Below are 21,310 nucleotides of genomic sequence, written 5' to 3'. Positions count from 1 at the left end.
GGATGGGGAGGCCTAGGGACTGGCTCCAACCCTGGCTGACTGATACAGCTAATAAAGCTTCATTTAAGCTAATGTCCTTTTTTGTCTCCTCCCTCCCTCCCTCCCTCCCTCCTCGTGTTGTCTATCTTTCCTTCGGTCTCTCTGTTGTTACTCTCCCTCCATCTCCTCTCACTCTCCCTCCATCTCCTCTCTCCTCTCTTTTTCGATCTCTCTCCTTCTGCCTCCCTCTCTTTCTTTCTCTTTTTCTCTCACTTTCGCTCTCCCTCTGTCTCTCTCTGTCTCTGTCTCTCTCCCTCCCTCCCTCCCTCTCTCTTTCTCTCTCCCTCCCTCTCTCTCTCACTCTCTCTCTCTCTCTCTCTCTCTCTCTCTCTCTCTCTCTCTCTCTCTCTCTCTCTCTCTCTTTCTGTCTCTCTCTCCGTCTCTCTCTCTCTCTCTCTCCGTCTCTCTCTCTCCGTCTCTCTCTCTCTCTCTCTCCGTCTCCCTCTCTCTCTCTCTCTCTCTCTCTCTCTCTCTCTCTCCCTCCCTCTCTCTCTCTCTCTCTCTCTCTCTCTCTCTCTCCCTCTCTCTCTCTCTCTCTCTCTCTCTCTCTCTCTCTCTCTCTCTCTCTCTCTCTCTCTCTCCCTCTCTCTCTATGACAGAGCAGGGGTCTCCATGCGATCGATGCAGTCTGCCATCCAGCCGGAAGCCCAGTTGGCCAGGGAGCAGACTACTCCATCAGTCTGACCACTGCCCATTAGAGGAGAGACCACCGGTAGGCACAGTGACAGACACACACACACACACCCACACACACACACAATCAGTATGTCACACTTGTATACGCCTCTACTCACCCAGAGCTGTTCATGTGCATGCTTTTGCACTGATGTGTAAGTGTCACTAAAGTGTCATTTTGTGGTGAGAAGAAGCAGATTGTTCTAGAACAGAAGACCTTTCTCTCTCCCTCACTCGGGATCGTCTGGAGGGTCCAACACACACAGCAGAACAGGCCCATGTGATGTCAGACAGGAAGTGTGTGCATTCTTCAACAATCTTCTTGATGGAACGTTAAAATGGCGTATTAGAACTAAATCTGTTTCTACATTCGATGCCAGATAGATCTATGCGTGGGCTCTATACCACGTAGATCTTAGACTGTAGATTGTGGAGCAGACAGTTGATTGCAAATGGGATATCCTGGCTGGGCTAAGTGGAATCACCTCTACATGAGCTGAAAGTCAGGAGTCATTAAAATCATTTAGAACCACAAGAAGAGCCTTCACAGCCATAAATCCAAGTCAACAGATGTATTGACTGTGGCAGAATTCCCCCATCAGATGTCTCCTGTAAGATTGAGACTTTCATTAAATATTAGATCAGGGAACATAGAAAAGTGTGTGTTTGTCTTTGGCTTCAGGGCATGGGTATCGACCTGCTGGCAAAAGGGGCCTGATAGCTTTGACATGTGATAGGCAAGAGTGTTTGAGTGTTTTGTGCTTCAACGTCTTAATGTTATCATCCTATTTCCCTCCAACCATTTTGTGCGCACACACACACACACACATACGTCTGCTTCAGGGATTTCCCTCAAACTACCTTTGATGCTGTACTCCAGTTTCCACACAAGAAACACAATGTTTTCAATATTTTGTGAGCGGGGGGGGGGGGGGGGGTGGTGTTGGGTTTAAGGGGGTTTACAGGAGTACAGGAGCGTGTATGTGTTAGTACAGTATGTAGAACTTAGTAGAACTTCATTGTAAGGAACTTAATCCACTGATGGATACCTGACACAAGACTTGGGTTATTCTACCTCACATACAGTATAAAATACAATATGGCTTTAAAATACAGCTGTTGTGTTCTCACGTCACCTGTCTAATGAGTGACGACATGAGAGAGTGAGACTGGTCTCTGATGGTCGCCTGCTAGCTAGTGGTGACCCAGGCGCATCTGTAGTTTTTAATAAGACGAGCCAATAACAATAAATCGTGGGAGCTAATCACCTCGCTCGGCAATGCTCTCCTCCCCCGAACCAGAGAGATGCAACATTACCCAGCGCTCTCTGCTATTACGCCATTCATCACGTCTTATCTGGGCGTGGGCTTGATTGAGTGTGCGAGGGACGCGTCAAGGTTCTACACAAGTGTGTGTGTGTGTGTGTGTCCACGTGTGTGTGTGTCCACGTGTAAATCTTAATGGGAATGCTGGAGTGGGGATAGGAACTGTGTAGGTGTGGGGAGGTGTAAGCTAGACAGAAACAGATCTACAGGAGTGTATAAATCAAAACAGATGATAGGCTCCCTCTGTACCACCCCTCTCTCTCTCTCTCTCTCTCTCTCTCTCTCTCTCTCTCTCTCTCTCTCTCTCTCTCTCTACCTCTCTCTCCTCCTCTCTCTCAGTCAGATCTGTTCTCCAAACAGACGTGGCTGCCTGGCAGAGGGGGCCTCCCCTGATCTCTCAATTTTTTTCTCCTCTCTTTACCTCTTTCGTTCTCCTCCTGTATCCCCCCTCCTCCTTTTTCCATCTCTTCCTCTCTCTCTCCTCTCCTCCTCTCCCGCTCCCCTGTCCCCTCTCCTCCTCCTCTCCCCCTCTCCTCTCCTCCTCTCCTGTCCCCTCTCCTGTCCCCTCTCCTCCTCTCCTCCTCTCCTGTCCCCTCTCCCCCTCTCCCGTCCCCTCTCCTCCTCTCCTCTCCTCCTCTCCTGTCCCCTCTCCTGTCCCCTCTCCTCCTCTCCTCCTCTCCTCTCCTCCTCTCCTGTCCCCTCTCCTGTCCCCTCTCCTCCTCTCCTCCTCTCCTCTCCTCCTCTCCTGTCCCCTCTCCTGTCCCCTCTCCTCCTCTCCTCCTCTCCTCTCCTCCTCTCCTGTCCCCTCTCCTGTCCCCTCTCCTCCTCTCCTCCTCTCCTGTCCCCTCTCCCCCTCTCCCGTCCCCTCTCCTCCTCTCCTCTCCTCCTCTCCTGTCCCCTCTCCTGTCCCCTCTCCTCCTCTCCTCTCCTCCTCTCCCCCTCTCCCGTCCCCTCTCCTCCTCTCCTCTCCTCCTCTCCTGTCCCCTCTCCTGTCCCCTCTCCTCCTCTCCTCTCCTCCTCTCCCCCTCTCCTGTCCCCTCTCCTCCTCTCCTCCTCTCCCCCTCTCCTGTCCCCTCTCCTCCTCTCCTCCTCTCCTCCTCTCCTGTCCCCTCTCCTGTCCCCTCTCCTCCTCTCCTCCTCTCCCCCTCTCCTGTCCCCTCTCCCCCTCTCCTCCTCTCCTCCTCTCCTGTCCCCTCTCCTGTCCCCTCTCCCCCTCTCCTCCTCTCCTCCTCTCCTCCTCTCCCCCTCTCCTGTCCCCTCTCCTCCTCTCCTCCTCTCCCCCTCTCCTGTCCCCTCTCCTCCTCTCCTCCTCTCCTCCTCTCCCCCTCTCCTGTCCCCTCTCCTCCTCTCCTCCTCTCCTCCTCTCCTGTCCCCTCTCCTCCTCTCCTCCTCTCCTCTCCTCCTCTCCTGTCCCCTCTCCTGTCCCCTCTCCTCCTCTCCTCCTCTCCTCTCCTCCTCTCCTGTCCCCTCTCCTCCTCTCCTCCTCTCCCCCTCTCCTGTCCCCTCTCCTCCTCTCCCCCTCTCCTCCTCTCCTCCTCTCCTCCTCTCCTGTCCCCTCTCCTCCTCTCCTCCTCTCCTGTCCCCTCTCCTCCTCTCCTGTCCCCTCTCCTGTCCCCTCTCCTGTCCCCTCTCCTCCTCTCCCCCTCTCCTGTCCCCTCTCCTCCTCTCCTCCTCTCCTCTCCTCCTCTCCTGTCCCCTCTCCTGTCCCCTCTCCTCCTCTCCTCCTCTCCCCCTCTCCTGTCCCCTCTCCTCCTCTCCTCCTCTCCTCCTGTCCCCTCTCCTGTCCCCTCTCCTCCTCTCCTGTCCCCTCTCCTCCTCTCCCCCTCTCCTGTCCCCTCCTCCCAGCCCCCTGACACAGATTAGTCTGGGGCCCCAGCTCAATCTCCAGCAGCGCCGGGTGTTGTGAGACGGGCGACAAATTTTAATAACCAACTCTGAGGTGTAATTGTGGAGCCTGCGAGGAAGATTAGGCTGATTGATGTCAGCCAGGCCTAATGGCACTGCCGTGGCTCCCAGCCGAAATTGGTGGTAATGAAAGTTTTGTGCAAATGGAGGGCGGAAAAAGCATCCCCTCTCTCTCCTTCCCTGCCCCGCCTGTCGATCTCTATTTCTCCTTCTCTCTCTGCTTCCCCCTCTCTCTTCTGGCGCCCTCGTCCGCCTCCATAGATCGATCTGTCGCTCTTATCGCTCTTTCTTACTGTATTCTTTTTTTTTTTTACTCAACATTGGACCCGCTCCCAACTCTTTTCATTATCTCTTCTCTTTCCTTTCAGTGTCTCTCTTTTTCTCCCTTGCTCTCTCTCTCTCTCTCTCTCTCTCTGAGTCATGGAGTAGTGGGGGGTTGGTGCAGATGGGTGGGGGGAGGAGGGGGGGGTACGGCCGTCTGGGCCTCTACTGTGTTGTCAGGACAGATTCATCCATAACCGCAGACAGATGGGCTGATGGGCTGATGGCTGTCTCTGTCCCTCCCTCCCTCCCTCCCTCCCTCCCTCCCTCCCTCCCTCCCTCCCTCCCTCCCTCCCTCCCTCCCTCCCTCCCTCCCTCCCTCCCTCCCTCCCTCCCTCCCTCCCTCCCTCCCTCCCTCCCTCCCTCCCTCCCTCCCTCCCTCCCTCCCTCCCTCCCTCCCTCCCTCCCTCCCTCCCTCTTTACCTCCAGTCGTGGAATCACTTTCAGCTGGGCTGCTACTCAATCGGTTGTGCCTGAAATGCACCGGACAGGCACTAGATATTTAAATAGCAACATCTTCGTCTTTGATGTAGTCATACAGTACAGCAGTATTTGTCCCAATAGGACAAATATGCACATTTGGTTTGTCTGAATGCAGCACAGTTGTACTGTTGAGTTTTGGCCCACTAGGATATATACACTATGAGAGGCTATTACATGGGTACTGTCCAACCACACTTGGCCTTCCACTTGCTCTGACCATCAGAGCCGAAGAGAGAGATATGGAGTGATAGTGGAGAGGTACAAAAAAAGAGCAAGTAGCCTAGGGGAGGGGGAAGGGAAGGAAGGCAGAACACGAGAGAAGGAAAGGGAGAGAAGAAGGGTAATATGGTATGATAATAGAAGTTCATGTATCATGGATGTTCAGAGATATAGTCCCGGGAGGGAAGGATGGAATTAACTCAAGTGGGACACCTAACCCCCCCAGGAGCTGTGTGTGTGTGTGTGCTCCTGTGTGTGTATGCTTCTGTGGGTATGCTCCTGTGCTCCTGTGTGTGCGCTTGTGTGCATGGCCAGCCCCCCTCCCCCCCCCCCCACGCCTACAACACAGTCAGATGCCTCCCAGCTCCTTCACTTCCTGTCCTCCCACACAGTGGTTGTCCCTCTGTTATTGCAGTGCTCCTGCCCCCCCCCTCCCTGCCATGCCCCCCACCCCCCCTCCTCACATCCAGGATGAATCCGTTCATTAGCATATCCCTGAGAGGGACTGCAGCTTCTTCCACATATCATTACAGAAAAGAGAAACACTATCTCTCATCAAGTTCTGAAACCAGTTCCGTGCTTCTTGTGGAGGGAGCGAGCAGATTAGATAAGACCGAGTGGAACAGGCTGTACACACTTCACAATCGCTACGCCAAAGTGATACTGTTTGGTCAATATATCTACCCACACACGCTCTCTCAACATCCACCCCACACTTCCACTAAAGCATTTTTCAGAACTGGAAACGTATTGCACAACCTCTAAGTCCCTCTGCAAACATGCCCAGAAAGCACACGCTGTTTCCCCCCACCACAGAACTGTTCGAGGAAACTGTGGAGGAATATTTGCAGGCGACCGTGTAAATAGAAGACAATAACAACCGCTAAACAACTCCAACCAGCTTAGCACTTGGCCCCGACTGTGGTCGACACAGCCTTGTAAATGAGTAGTGAGCGTGTGCAAACTTTCTCTTGGCGAGCCCCGGGCCTGTTGATTGCTGCTCTGTGTCTGTCGAGCCCTGACAACACTGGCACGCTGGGCATTCAGATAGCGCTAAAGTGGCATTGTGGTAAGAGATCATGGAGGTCGGGTTCACATCATCCTCTAGGGTAGGCCAGGGGTGAGGCTGGGGGGCAGGGGCTGAGGCTGGGGCTGAGGCTAAGACTGGGGCTAAGACTGGGGCTAAGGCTGGGGCTAAGGCTAAAGCTGGAGCTGGGGCTGGGGCTGGGGCTGGGGCTGGGGCTGGGGCTGGGGCTGGGGCTGGGGCTGGAGCTGGGGCTGGAGCTGGAGCTGGGGCTGGGGCTGGAGGGAAGTCTTGTTAGCGCTCTCGGGCTCCAGCAGGGTGATGAAGCGGTGCTTGGTGGTGGTGGTGGTGGTGATGGTGGTGGAAGACAAGCCTGGTCTACTGCAGGCCTGTCTCAGTAAAGACAAGTGTTCAGATTGCTTGGTTCTTGTTGAAGATACGGAGAAGTATATTGCAGTCCCTGTTCAGGTTTCTTAATGCGCTGGAATATGAATGTCCCTTTCTGAACTTCTGACGTTCTTCATATACTGGATATTGATGGTGGAGCGCTGTATCTCTTCTCTCTGGGTTCTGTTTTTCTCAAATGGCTGTGGGGGCGGGGGGGGGGGGCGGACTTATGGAGAGATATGGAGAGACGGGGGGGATGGTGGAGGGGGGGGGGTTGATATCTGCTCCCCCGTGCTGACTGGAGGCAGGAGTGCGTGGGGGGGATGGAGGGGGGAGGGGGGGTGGGGGGTGGTGTAGCCCAGGCATTGATGGGAAAGAGATGAATGGCTGGCTGGTGTCAGAAGTGGTCATGTGACTGAAGGCGAGGAGGAGGGGGGGGGGTGGGTGTGTGACTGATTAACCTGTTTACCTCCCCGAAAAATGCTCTGGGCGCCATTCTGATTAAAGTTCAGACTTCCATCTATCATTCCCCCCTCCCTCCCCCCCTCTGTACTGCTGCAACCACAGCAACCAGCCCCACCACTACCATCACTACCAATACAATGAATGGTTTTCAACAAATCTTAATATTGTTGGAGAGCAGCATCATTTGCATTCTGCTATCACCCCCCCCCCCCGCCCGCCACACACACACACACACACACATGTTGTGGAGGCTTCTCTCTCTTCTCCTGCACTGCACTGTTTCATCGTTCTCTCTGTGTCTCTGTCTCTCTCTTCCCCTGCACTGCACTGTTTCATCCTTCTTTCTGTCTCTGTCTCTCTCTCTGTCTCTCTCTCTCTCTCTCTGTCTCTCTCTCTCTCTCTCTCTCTCTCTCTCTGTCTCTCTCTCTCTATCTCTCTCTCTCACCCTGTCTCTCTCCCTGTCTCCTTGTCTCCTCGCACATTAAAGAGTCCCTGAAAATAGTCGTGGTGTGTTTGAGTCTCAGTCAGCGCTTCTTCAACATCCCCAGTTGCTTTTAGCACCTCCGACATAATATGATTACGCATGTATGGGGAATAACTTTGTCGGTTAGTCTTCTAAAGATATCTCGGAGCTTCCTTAAGAAGGCGGCTATGAGAACGCAAAGAGTGCTTGCAGGGGCACAGAATGTTCTGGTCAGTCATGCCTGAAACAGGAGGCCTTTAAAAGCTTTGCGGCTCCATCGTCGGAGTACGTAAGGACACTCAGACGGGGTAGTAAGGTAGTGTAACAGGTCTCATGGGCAGATGAGCGGTCACACACACACACACACACACACACAGAGAAACACACAATGGAAAGTCACACGTGCACATTAAAAGAGACATACAGCCAGGCTCATTTACGGAGACAGAATAACACCACACTCAAACACACATTTTTATTCAGGACATGAAATCTAAAGCCCTTGTTGTTGTCTTTGCTTTCCCCCCCTGCTGACACGAATCCTTATTCATGGGGACAGGAAACATTGTCTCTCCCTGATTTTGTGGCGTGCTCAAATGTTGCTTTTGGATTGTTCCCCTTCTCTGTCTTTCTATCTGTGGCAGCAAATTAGGTCAGTACTGCATTTGATCATGTTTTGTACCTTTTGTTTTCCTCAAGGAGCCGTCCAAACCGTTTTATTTTTAAAATGCTTCTTTGTATTACTGCTCTCTCTTTTTTCTCTCTCTCCCTCTCTTTCTCTTTCTCTTGCTCTCTCTCTCTCTCTCTCTCTCTCTCTCTCTATCTCTCTCTCTCTCTCTCTCTCTCTCCCTCCCCCAGTCCCTCTCTCTGCCCCCCCCTCTCTTTCTCTCCGCCCCCCCCCTCTGTCTTTCTCTATAAGCCAATGAGAACTGACTCAGACCACATGTGCCCGGGCCTTTCTGTTCATGTCTCAACACTTGATGTCATCTAACCCAGCGACCCATCAACCAATCAACGCTGCACAAACTAGCCTGCGCACTCTGGACAGATCAATGTTTCCTTCAGCAGAAGATGGGAGGAGATCAAACCCTGTAGAATGTGAGCGCATCTGAAGTGATGTACTTCCCCTGACAATATTGGCAAAATACAATGCATTGAAAAGTGTTTTTTCTGTTTTTTTTTGTTGTTGTTGAGAACTGATATGCCGTCCTTCAGACCACATGTGACCCATGTGCGGTAGAGTCGTGTGTTCAGACAGGAACGCTGTCTCCTGTTTTGTGCCAGATCCAGTTGTGTTTGTCTGATGACTGCTCCCAGTGCAGGTTCACACCCAGACAGGCGGTCGTCAGACGGGGTGAATGATGCTGTCATCAAGAGTGCGACCCCCCTGTACAATCAAGTGTGAGATGGGGGGGGGGGGGGGTTACTGATATTACCGTCCCAGATAGAACAGATGCCCTCGGCTGCAGATGGGGGCAGGTGATTTCTAGAGACACAGGCCCATGTGGCATTACACAGCCTTTGATGGAGTGATTTAATCCTGGTGATGGCGCTCATGACACACACGCTCACACACACACACACACACACACACACACACTCGCACATAAACGGCAGCTGGAGGGTGTCCGAGTAGGATTGTTCCCATTTGTGTTCTCCGGCTGGAATGAGCGCGAGAGGGGAGTGGAGTGGTGGAGGTCACAGCAGCTAATCCAGTGCTGTGGCTCCACTCAAGGTTAATGTCAGAGCTGAAGATGGAGAGGAGGAGGCTGGCTTTCTGCTGTCGACGGGCCAGGTCCTCCTCCAGAAGGCGGCTTTCCGCTTCTTCTTTTTAGCATGTTTGAGGGGGTTATGCGTTATGATCAGTTGTAGTCACAATATTGACGGTATTTTCTTTAGCATTCGTGACAATACATGTTTCGTGTGGTTTTCTCTGCTACTCTGTGCTCGTATGTGTGTGCGCGTGCATGTGTGTGTGTGTGTGTGTGTGCGTGTGTGTCCAGATGGTAAATCTTAACATTTGCTGCTGTCAGCTTTGATGTACATCTCAGGGACGGAAGCCCCCCACCACTCTCTACATTCCTCTTTCTTTCTTTCTCCCTCCCTACCCCCTCTCTTTCTATCTCTCTCCCTTTCTCCCTCCCTACCCCCCCCTACTCTCTCTCTCTCTCTTTCCTTCTCTCTCTCTCTCTCTCTCTCTCTCTCTCTCTCTCTCTCTCTCTCTCTCTCTCTCTCTCTCTCTCTCTCTCTCTCTCTCTCTCTCTCTCTCTCTCTCTCTCTCTCTCTCTCTCTCTCCCCCTTTCCCTCCCTCCCTCCCTCCCTCCCTCACTCCCTCACTCCCTCACTCCCTCACTCCCTCACTCCCTCACTCCCTCACTCCCTCCCTCCCTCACTCCCTCCCTCCCTCCCTCTCTTTCTTCCCCTCCTCAGCTCGGCTGTGGGTTCTCATCCTAGTGGATGTTACACCAGTATGGAGAAAACCTTTCCTTGCTAAATTTGGGAAATCGTTTTTTGAAACAGTGAAGTGACCACGTGCATGTGTTTTGCCCTTTGTGTGTGTGTGTTTGTGTCTTTGTAGCGGCCGCCACCACAAATCACATCTACTGTCGACCCTGCAGAGCAAGAGAGGAAACCCCTCCCCCTCGTCTGAAGAGTGATGATGTTGTTGACTCACTGTCTTCCAGATGCCAATCAATCAATTAACCAATCAATACTCATCTGTTAAGCCCTGGGGACAGCAGAGAAGCTCCTAGAAACACTCCAATCAATTACTTTTCACCTCTCAGTGGCAGAGGGTAAAGACATGGTTGGCCAGACACACACACACACACACACACACAAGCAGGCGTGTGCACACACACATACAGTTGAACCACACACACACAGGAGCACACACACCCACAGACATGGGGTCACACGGTGACTGTAGACGCTGACTATACAAACACTCTCTCTCACACACACACACACACACTTTTACCCATGCCCCTGGCTGTGCTGTGACGCAGCATGTGAACAGGACAAATGACAGGGCTTCTCTGGGTCCCTGCAGCCTAATGGGAACCTGCAGTGCAACTGGCTTCACTGTAATACTGCTAATGGATAGCCTGGCAGCTTATGGAGCCTATGCATTTTTTAAATGAGAGTTTTATGTCAGGCAGAGGCAGCATAGAGGAAATATGGGATCTGTTCATTCACCTCATTGTGTGTGCACGGCGAGGGAGAGAGCGAGGGTGTATGGGTGAGATTGAGAGGATGGCTTTTATTACCGCGTGTGTGTATGATGATGGATTGTGGACACTCTAGCACAGCCACCGTCTCTCTCACACACTCGCTCTCCTATATCCGGTCCCCCCCCCCTCCATTTCCTGGGTGGGAAAGCAGCTCTTGGGTTGCCGCGGCGATGGTGTGGCGAGAGCGAGGGGGGAAGTGAGAGGTTTGCCCTTGCATCCTCTGTGTGAGGTCATCGACGTCGTCGTCACGGCTGGTCACCCCACCAGAATGTACGAGGTGAGGCTTTCAGAGGAGAGGGGAGGGGCCAGCTGTTGTGTTGACACGGCAACGCGTGCACAGTGTAAGCACGCACCCAGTGGACCCTTTCTGTGCGTGTGTTTGTGGGCCATTTCAATCCAGCTGCCGTGCATCTGTTAGCACTCGTGTGTGTGTGTGCGTGCGCAGTTGGCGTTATCCCGTGTGTGTAGTGTGTGTGTGATAGAGGAGCTTATTCATCACTGTGTGTGTGTGTGTGTTTGGTTCTGGGAATCCTAGCAAGGTCAGGGAGCCTTGCCCTGTACTCTGTATCCTCTGTCAGGCTCCACCCTCTTCCACTCCACAACAGACATACAGCCTGCTGCACACACACACGCACACACACACACAGGCCCACACACACACACACAGGCACACAGGCACACACACACACAGGCACACACGTACACAAACAGATTAGCACAAAACAAACACACACTGCCGACAGCATACACCCACCTACTGTATGCGCTTTCCGAGCTACATGTTAACCCACACTCACACACACACTCACACACACACACACACACAAACGCTCCCTCCCACAGTCCCTCAGTCACGTGCTCACAGGCGTGACCCTCCAGGCCGGCCCACATGCCCCACATACTGCTCTGTTCTGCCGTCCTGTATGGCTGAGTGACGGGCGGCGTGAGGCATGTAAATACTGGAGCCTGCATAGTGACATGCAGCCTGCCTGGGGCTCCAGGCTGCTAACACACTCGATAGTGCATCGATGATATGAGATAGTCTGATGTCAGAGACCTAAGTCAAGGCTCCAGGAACGAGAGAGAAATGAATCCTATAACCCCTCGCAAAGAGGCCATTCTTTCATCCCCACAGACAAATGATTTGCGTGTGTTTGGATTCTGTAGATCTCACCATAACTTAACCCCAGGGCAGTGTCAGGGATTGTTTTCCGGGGATTTTAATATTGAGGTTTGGTCATGAGGTGTGTGAATATTGTTGGTGCGTTATGAAGGCCCATGAGGGCTTCGTGCGTTGTATGTGTGTGTGTATGTGTGGACGCACACACCAGCTTTGAGACACACACACACGACACCTTAGACAGGCACACTGTCTGTCTGCCAGATTACTTCGTTTTCCATACACATGCACAAGCACGCACATATTCACACGCACACCCTTTCTGCCAAGCAACTAGACCTCCTACACACACACAAGGACACGCGCACACACACACACTCACTGTGCAGGCTACACACTGTTACGCACACTGCACCCTCCGCTACACAAACTGGAGTCGTCTTGTAATTGAATTCAGTTTAATTGCTCTGGACCTGAAACCACTCCAAGATGCTGGCAGTAAACAAGCCTTAAAATAAGCCCTCTGTCGTCCATGTGACATGTAGCTTGGCAAGCCCTGGCTGCTTTTCACCCAGAGAGAATGCCCAACAACAGCCCTTGAACACGGAGGAGCCTGTGGTGCTGGGGCGACACTTGTCACCCTCTTTAACAGGGCACTGATGAGGGACGCCGCACAGAACCTACACAGAGTACACCCACAAACACACACACACACACACACTGGTATACACACACACACACACACACACTGGTATACACACTGGCACGCACAGACACATGCGCACACAATGGCACCTATGTTTACACACACACACACACACACACACACACACATACATGCACACTCTCATTGGCACATGCGGTTACACACACAGACTAGTATTGAAGTGCAATCAATCCAATTGCCCCAATCTTAAAACATTTCCTATTACAGCTAGCCTACTTCTGTTTCCAGAAGCAGTTTCTGTTTCGACATCAGGCATTTGAAATCCCTGTCTCCACGCAGCCTGGAACACTGACCAGCAACGCAAGACCGCTGTATTGGCAATACAGGCCAGGGTGGAGTGTGGATATCACCTCCCAGGACAGGGTCATATTTGATCAGGTAATAAGTGACATAAACAGGATGGGGCCCTGTGCTTTAGTGCGTCATCCATTGTGTCATTTGATATTATGTGTTGAAATCTGCCAAAGGGTTTTGCTTACCATTGTCAGCTCAGTAATGGAACAGCAGGGGAGTAAGGTACACGTTTTCATGTTCAGCCACCCTCATGATCAGGACCATGTTCAGAGGGAGCGAGACACACACACACACTATAAGAGGCATGAAAAATAAACTGGACGTCCTCTTCAGCCAGCTGTGGACCTCTTTCTGATGAGATGGGAGATTGAAGTAGCCGTCTCTCCAGAGAATGGGCTTTTCACAGTGTGTGTGTGTGTGTGTGTGTCAACATGTGTACGTTTTGAAACCATTGTGTGCACGTATGTGTATGTGTTTGTACAGTTCTTCTTTGTGTGCGTCGCCTCTTCCATGAGTGTGTGTGTCCATGGATGGGGCAGTGTTGAGTCTGGCAGAACGGGCTCAGAAATGTGGACTTCATTAGGAGAGGGGCCTCCTGTGTAGTGCGACTGGGGCGGGAAGCCCCTCCACTTTGCACCACTGAAGCCCTCTTCCTGGAAGTGATAGATAGCTGGAAGATGTGTGTCAGGATGTGGAAGGAGGGGGGTCTCGCACAGGCACTCGCACGCACGCACGCTCATTCCATCAAGGATATCTTAATGTCCTGTTGCACTCATAAGTAGCCTCTTCATTTCCCAGAACTAGCCCCACAATAAATGGGTTGCACAATGTTGCCGTGCGTCAGTTGGATGCAGTTAGTGACGTAAACGAGCTACTGTAAGTTCTCTTGCAATGTTTTATCTGCGTAGTCGGTGGACGGATGTCAAAATGCACCTAGCTAAATCAGCTCAAGATAAGTATGAATGCTTTCCGTTTTTAGAAGGCTATGACTGATTAGGGAGGAGGCCTGATTGGCTGTGTCCCAATACTAGTCTCTGGACCCCGTTCCCTCCCCCCTTATGGTTCCTAGAGAAGGGGGAGTAACCTTCTGGAGACTATTGGGGTGTACCCATAGAAGGGAGAGTTTCACTGTTTGGATGACTGGGGTGGGGGTGGGGGTGGGGGGGGGGGGGGGTGAGGGGGCGCTAAAAGAGACCACAACTCCAGCCCAATGGAGCACGGCGCACACGTGCCGAGGAAGCCCGCAATCTTTTCTTCGTCTCCCGAGCATTTTCTTTTCTCCTCGCTCGTTTGTTTTGCTCGGTGGCTTAGTTCACTTTTTTTTTCTGGCGTGCTAAAGTCTCTCAATCTGTTCTTCAGTCCACTGGTCACTTCTCCTCTCAACTCTTTTTTTTGCTCTAGTCTCTCCCCAAGATATTTCCACCCCCCCTCCCTACAACCCCCCCTCCCTCCACCCACCCTCCCTCCAGCCCCCCTCCCTCTCTCTATCCATTGTGTATTTAGCCTTAAGCTTTCTCTCTGTGCTGGTCCATTATCTCTCTCTTCGGACTCCCTCTTTTCCCCCCTTCTCCCTCTCACCTCCCTGCTCTCTTCATATTTCATATTAAGCAATCCTTTCCATGGAGCCAGCTGTGTCAACAGAGGGACCAGCCCTACATGTTTTCTCAAAGCCAGAGAGAAATGCTGGAAAAACCTAGACACAAGGAGCGGCACACTGCGAACACGCATGTGGCCCTTTGTCTCTCTGTGAGTAGGTGGCAATGTGTGTGTGTGCCGTTTGAGAGGTGTGAATGTGTGTGTGTGTGTTTGTGTGAATGGGAGTAGTGGGTGTGTTTTCGCGTCTGCGAGGCAGTGTGGGTGTGCGCTTGTTTCGATGGCGACCTGTGAATTCTGTATGCGTGTCCCCAGCCTGCAAATACAGACCCCTGCAGAAGGATATCAACGCGCGGCTGAAACGTAAACACTGCATGCGGTTACGTTCTGCCGCATTCCACTTACACAGGAAATTGCTGCGTGCACATCAACAACTTTGAGACATATTTCCAAAATAGAATGTTCTAGAACTGCAACACACTCAAACCATATAGAAGAGAGGACAGCTGACCCATATGAGCTTGATCGCTGGCATATACAGCTCAATGGGATGGCCTGTGATGCATGTGTGACCCTGCCTGTCTTTCTGTCAGTGATGCGTCAATCTTTTTCTGTGTGTTGTGGTCTGGTGATTCTTGGAATAGAAGGAGATTCTGGAAATGCTTAAATTTATTTGATGATCTGACACTGATATCAATGCTGTGTGTGTGTGTGTGTGTGTGTGTGTGTGTGTGTGTGTGTGTGTGTGTGTGTGTGTGTGTGTGTGTGTGAGAGAGAGAGAGACACACACACATGACAGATGGTCTAGTGCTGAGCAGGCAGCAGTGGTCAGTGTGTGTATCTGGAAGGCAGCGAGAACTCAGCTACCTCTCCTCACACACACACACACACACACTCACACACACACGCAGATCATCTCTGGGCCTATTTTTTGCAGGTGCACGCTCGCTGGCATTTGAGATAATTAAAGGCTGACCTTTACGACGGGAGCAGAAATGTCACCAGGTCTTCTCTGCTGACAAGTGGAGTCCCTCTGCAGGGGGCCTGGGCAGAACCACCAGGATTCTCACTGCCCTGAATGTGCACTTAGCGTCTCTCATTCCCTCGCCGGAAACCGCCAGTGACTGTCATTGAGAAAATAAAACCTCCCTTTCCCCACCCCCTGCCTCCTGTCACCCACTTCCCTAGCGTAGCCTAGCTCCTCCACATCACTGTTAGCGACGAGGCTGGCTACAGCTGTGTACTAGAGCCCACTCTCCCTACTCCCTTGACCAGCCGAGCTTTTTGGTGTCTGCAGAGACCGAAGCAGGTCTTTACACATCCCCACGTGCCCTTCAATGCTGCTGTCAGCCACCCCCTCGCTGGGCCCTAGTCTATTCTAGGGGGTCAGATGGCTGAGCGGTTAGGGAGTCGGGCTGGTAATCAGAAGGTTGCTGGTTCGATTCTCGGCTGTGCAAAATGACGTGTCCTTGGGTAAGGCACTTCACCCTACTTGCCTCGGGGGGGGGGGATGTCCCTGTACTTACTGTAAGTCGCTCTGGATACGAGCGTCTGCTAAATGTAGATGTAAATGTATTCTCTGCGGGTTGGCCCCCTTAGGTGACACCGTCAACGCTACGCAAGACACACGCACTGACCCGCACACGTGCAGTTTGCTACTCCCACGCAGGAAGATTTGATATACGGTAGAACGGCCACCAACACACGCGGCGCACACGCACACTAAGGCTTGTGAGATATATGCATTTCCTTGCCTCCACCCACTCACCTTCCCTCATGAAAGTTTCAGTGCATCGCGCTCGAGTGACCCCCCCCCCCCCCCCTCGCTGTGAGCCGGCCTGTATTCGCCGTCGCATCTTCATCTGGGCCGTCCTCGCCGCCTCTCTGAAGCAGCTACGTGCATCCAGCCAGCAGCTTCGCCCAGAGTCTTGGTGGAGGACCGCGGAGGGGTGATAGTCCTAACATGGCCCTGCGATGTGCCTGGCTCTTTAAAACCATGATGCACTGGATTTGGAACAGGTGGTGGATTGCCTTTCATTGGGCTGCGTTCACAAGTTTTGCCGTCTTTCCCATCGTTGCGTAACACGGGTATCTCCACGGCAACATTTCGTACAGAACAGTCTGCACCTGAGGGTCTAGTCTTAGGGCTAAGTCCTTATAATCAGCTTTCTGTTGCCTGGAGCCTTAAGGATCCTATGTATTTGAACAGTATCTAGGCTACAATGCTACCTTTATTACCATGCACAGCACACGGTGGCTAATACCATGGAACTCTGCTAGCATTATGTTCAGGCTCATTATATGAACCACTGCAGCTTTAATTCCTTTGACCTATAGTAGCCGTATTGCTAATTCCTTTGACTTCTGCAGCATTAGCAGTGTTGTGGCAGAGTTGTTGTTACTTTTGTTGGCCTTTGTGGGGTTTATTCAGACTGTCGGCCTGGACAGTAGCCCTTGTTGGTTTCCCCTACTCATCGACCCTGTCTGCGTCAGCTGTGTGTGTGTGTGTGTGTGTGTGCGTGTTTGTGAGTGCAGCCCGTCCTAACCCCACACGCCATCAGCGGTCCTGTTCGATTATTAATTCACCATCGGCTGTCAGATCCTGTTCGCGTCATTCGCTCTCGCTGCAGCGCTCCTGCAAAGCGACCCGCCGTTCGCCCAGCTCACTTTTCAGCCTCGACTGGAGAGCAAAGGGGAATAGAAGTGACCCATAACGTTTGTTATTTTCCGTAAGCGATTGCCTGCCCTACACCACAACCCTCCACCCCCCCCCCCCCCAACCCACTTCCAAGGACTCTCCTTAAGAGCGCCTGGAAGTGGACCACACTGAAACATTCACAGCCCTATAGACGCAGGCCTCGGAAGCTGCGGCTAAGAGTCGTACCTATAGAAACGGAGGTCAAGAGGCGGTGTGTTAGAAGCTTCTTTAAAAAGAAAAGAAGCGTGGCTATTTCTTTCCGGCTTAAGCGTTGAACGAGGCCGGGGGCCATTAAACCATCGGCCCGTCTGTGTGTTTTGTGTGCGCGTGCATCGAAAGAGGCCTCCTGTGTGTGTGTGTGTGTGTGTGTGTGTGAGACTCTTGTTCTTTCCCAGTGTGTCAGAGATCCGTTAGATCCGTCAGCAGCCTGACGTACCAAGGGCACCGCTCCGCTCCCCGCAGCCCCGCGCTGGCCAGCTTGCTCCTCTCTCCTCCTCCTCTAACGACCTTCAGTGTCAGATTCATCATACAGGACACATACATCACACATGTGGCACAGGGACACGGCCAATGAGAGAGAGAAGGGATGGCGTGTGTGTTATAAATGTGTGTACGTGCTTGGCGGTATGTATGAGGGTAGGTGGGTGTATGAACGTGTGTGTGTGTGTGTGTAGAGTACATGTCAGCAGCTCTGCACAGCTTTGTTGCGTGTGCAGTTTTCATGGTACATTATGTGAGCATTCAGTCAGGCCTTGATTCCCAATGTATCTGAGAGGCTCCTCAGTGTGTGTGTGTGTGTGTGTGTGCGTGCAGGGTGCATGTCAAAGGAAGACCCTGCGTGCTTGGCCCTCCCTCATGGTTCTAGGATTATATGGGTTCCCAATTACCTTGGTCTCCTGTTCACGTGGAGGTTGTTTTTGTATGCCCGCGTGTGTGTGTGTGCGTGTGCAGCGCGTGTGAGTGTGTTGGAGTGTAGAACCTTGTTGAGTGCGTCCCTATCTCGCTGGGGTGCTTCTGCCTCAACAGACCGGAGGAGGTGTTGTGCTCTTCCTCGAGAGACGAGCTCCTTCAGTCAGCACACGCAGTCTTGGCCATCTAATACTCTCTCTCCTCCTCCACTTCCTGTTCTGGTTTCACATAATGTGATGACAACACTTCACCTCAAACAAACTTGAATAAAAAAAAAAACAGATGTTTTTAAGAGAACTATATTTGAGAACTACACTCACGCTTCCCTGGGTGTCAGCTAAACACACACTGGGAGCTGGATATTGAGGAACCATGATGACCCATCCAACACCAGATGCACAGTAAGGTTCAACAATTGGCCGCAGCCCTAAAAAACGTGTTGTTCTTACAGGAAGGTCAGTTAGCGAGGCTTGCATGTCAGAAGAGCCGACTGTTGTCCAGGCCAGATGGTTGGACGCTGAAGTTGACCCATTTTCCAGCCTGTGTTCTGTTTCCTAGGCTCGCTGGCCCTCTCCGATGCGAAGCCTGTGGCTACTGTAAACCAATACGCTGCTCAGGGCTAGATCATATGACCGTTCCTGTTTACCTTGCACATGCATTTCCCATGGTGGAGCGAATGTGGATGTTTGCATGCGGATGTTTACAGATGGGGACCTGTCAGTCTGGTACATGATACCATAACAAGCATATGAAGTGTGAAGTGTGAGTGAAGACGTCCTGTAGCTGACTCTCTCCCTGACTCTCTCCCTGACTCTCTCCCTGACTCTCTCCCTGACTCTCTCCCTGACTCTCTCCCTGACTCTCCCTGCATGAAGGCAGGGACCAGGGAGAGGCGGGCGGAGGTCTCAGGGCAGGAATCAAAAACAACAGCTCCCGTGTGGTTTTTAAAGATGCAGTTAAAGCTCTTTGCCTAATATAAACACGCCCCTTGAACTGGCGTTCTGTGCCCCAGATTTTTACCACAGTAACCCCCTTGTGTCTGTGTGTGTGAGAGAGAGATAGTGTGTGAGAGTGTGTGTGTCCAGCCAGCCATGGCAGGGTGTTTGGGGAGTACTTTGCTGACGATCAATAAGAAGAAGCTATTTAACAGAGGCCCAAACCTATAAAGGCAGCTCTCAGCCTGATGAAGAGACCAAGGGTATCACCAAGTGTCTGTCTGCCTGGATATTAAACATGCATGCAACAACTATGAGTACACACAGACACACACACACACACACTATTTTAACATGCCCTGTTTTTCCTCAAGATTTCCCATAGTGTTCCATGCTTCATGCCGGTTCGCCGTCGGATCTCGAAGCCACGCATTCCTCGGTCCTCCGGGGGGAGGGGGCCTGAGGTAGAGGGAGCGTGTTCGTGTGTGTGTGTTTTCTACCCGTCGTCAAGGTTTCTCCCCCCCCCCCGCTCCCTTTTGTCCCGAGCCCTGACTCAGAAAAGGGTCAGAACTGTGACGTCATACAGAATCCATCAAGCTGTCTGTGTCTATGCAGAGGCTGGCTGGAACATGGCATGGAGCAGTGTGCTGGTCTCTGAGCAGAGGGAGAGGAGAGGAGGCCCTGGTGGTCCTCTCCTGGCTCTGTACACGCTGTAGACGACATGCTGGCGGAGGACAGCACATGCCCTGCAGTGGTGTGGACGTGGGAGTTGAGGCTGTGTGATTGCGGCTGACTTTATACTCTTTTTGTGTGCGTGTGTGTGTGCCTGTATACGTGTTTGCATACTCTGTGTGTGTGTGTGTGTGTGTGTGTGTGGGGGGGGGGGGGGGGAGTATCCATGCATGCACATCTTGGTTTGTAAGTAAACAGTGCCATAGGAACCCCCTGATGTGGAAGGCTCTGTTCGTTAGGGCAGGCCTCTGGGAGCCCACAGCTGTAATTAGACAAGTTTTCTTTTGTTTTTGTGTTTCATTTATGTTTTCCCCCCCAGTGATTTAACTCCAGTGTTGTTAACCAGTGTGTATGTCTGTGTTAACACAGAGCTGTGACACACACACACACACACACACGCACAGCGTTCATGGCTTTTTAACGCTCCTTAAGATCATTAAGGCGGAATGGGTGTTTTTGTTACATTTCAGAAGAGGCATTTCCATTCATTAGCATAATAAGAAAAACACATCCCTGAGTTTTATTATAGGGAAGAAAAATCTCTTTATGCTAAAACCTCTCCGTCTCTGTCTCTTTCTCTCTCTTTCTCTGTCTCTCTTTCTCTCTCTCTCTCTCTCTCTCTCTCTCTCTCTCTCTCTCTCTCTCTCTCTCTCTCTCTCTCTCTCTCTCTCTCTCTCCCCCTGTCTCTCTCTGTCTCTCTCTCTCTCTCCCTGTCTCTCTCTGTTTCTCTCTCTCTCTCTCTCTCTCTCTCTCTCTCTCTCCCTGTCTCTCTCTGTCTCTCTCTCTCCCTGTCTCTCTCTGTCTCTCTCTCTCTCCCTGTCTCTCTCTGTCTCTCTCTCTCCCTGTCTCTCTCTGTCTCTCTCTCTCTAGGCCCAGACAGGAGTGAAGGAGGAGTCTACAACACAGCAGAGAGGACTATCCCTGTTGACATCATGTGATCTGTGCCCGTGCCCGGTCAGTGGACCCTAACCTTCCTGGGACTCATTGTGACCCCCCCCAACAGCTCCATCCCTCACCAGTACGACTAGCCATCACAGCCAACCTCTTCCTGACTCAACTTGCCCCCACTCTCTCTCTCTCTCTCTCTCTCTCTCTCTCTCTCTCTCTCTCTCTCTCTCTCTCTCTCTCTCTCTCTCTCTCTCTCTCTGCCACCTGTCTTTTCTCCTCAGATAAAAAATGACCTTGCTTGTTTTCACCCAACCCAACGCCCCTAGCAAATAAGGCCTTTCAGCTTTCAACACAATACCAGAGAAAAGACTGCTGAAGCTCTCCCAGTCCTGCTTCAGCTCACCACACATCCAGTCTCCACACACAACCTCTTCCAGCAAATAAGGACTATTAAGAATATAAGAACTTATTATCGGCTGCCATTTTGGACTCCTGTTCCCCAAAACAGGCGGGTTTTCTACTGAACAGACACCGTACTGCTGGAACAACACGCGTCCTGCTGATGCATGGGGGACTAAGACCACAGCCGGACTCACACGGACTCCATTTTGGCTCTTGGGCGCCTGTGTTGGCTGCGTTTCATTGAGTGGTGTCAGCAGCTGGAGGTGTGCTTGTCAGCATGGCTGGGAAGGGTAACCCTGGCCCCCACCTCAACGGCTTTCCCATGCCCCCCTACTCCTACTTCTTCCCCCACATGCTGGGAGGCCTCTCGCCCCCCGCCCTGCCAGGACTGCCCCTTAGTGGTTACAGCACCCCCTCGCCAGCAAGTAAGTACCCTCGCTCTGGCCCTGTGCCCGCACTGATGTTCTGTTTCA

At 52.2% G+C, this 21,310-nt stretch overlaps 1 protein-coding gene across 1 annotated transcript in view; it reads left to right on the top strand.

The window, feature by feature from the left end:
* raraa (retinoic acid receptor, alpha a) overlaps positions 1-21,310 on the top strand; it is a 120,230-nt gene that overhangs the window by 32,005 nt on the left and 66,915 nt on the right. Inside the window, exons 2-4 of the mRNA XM_084671166.1 lie at positions 639-751; positions 20,418-20,501; positions 20,717-21,262. Of these exons, the coding sequence (XP_084527292.1) occupies positions 21,115-21,262 (148 nt within the window). The 5' untranslated portion in view covers positions 639-751; positions 20,418-20,501; positions 20,717-21,114. The remainder of the gene's footprint in view (positions 1-638; positions 752-20,417; positions 20,502-20,716; positions 21,263-21,310) is intronic.

Source organism: Hypomesus nipponensis, chromosome 13, assembly GCF_054491055.1.
Source record: "Hypomesus nipponensis isolate SF chromosome 13, ASM5449105v1, whole genome shotgun sequence".
Lineage (NCBI taxonomy): Eukaryota > Metazoa > Chordata > Actinopteri > Osmeriformes > Osmeridae > Hypomesus > Hypomesus nipponensis.
Note: the sequence above shows the minus strand (reverse complement) of the source record. Positions and strands in the feature narration are given on the sequence as shown.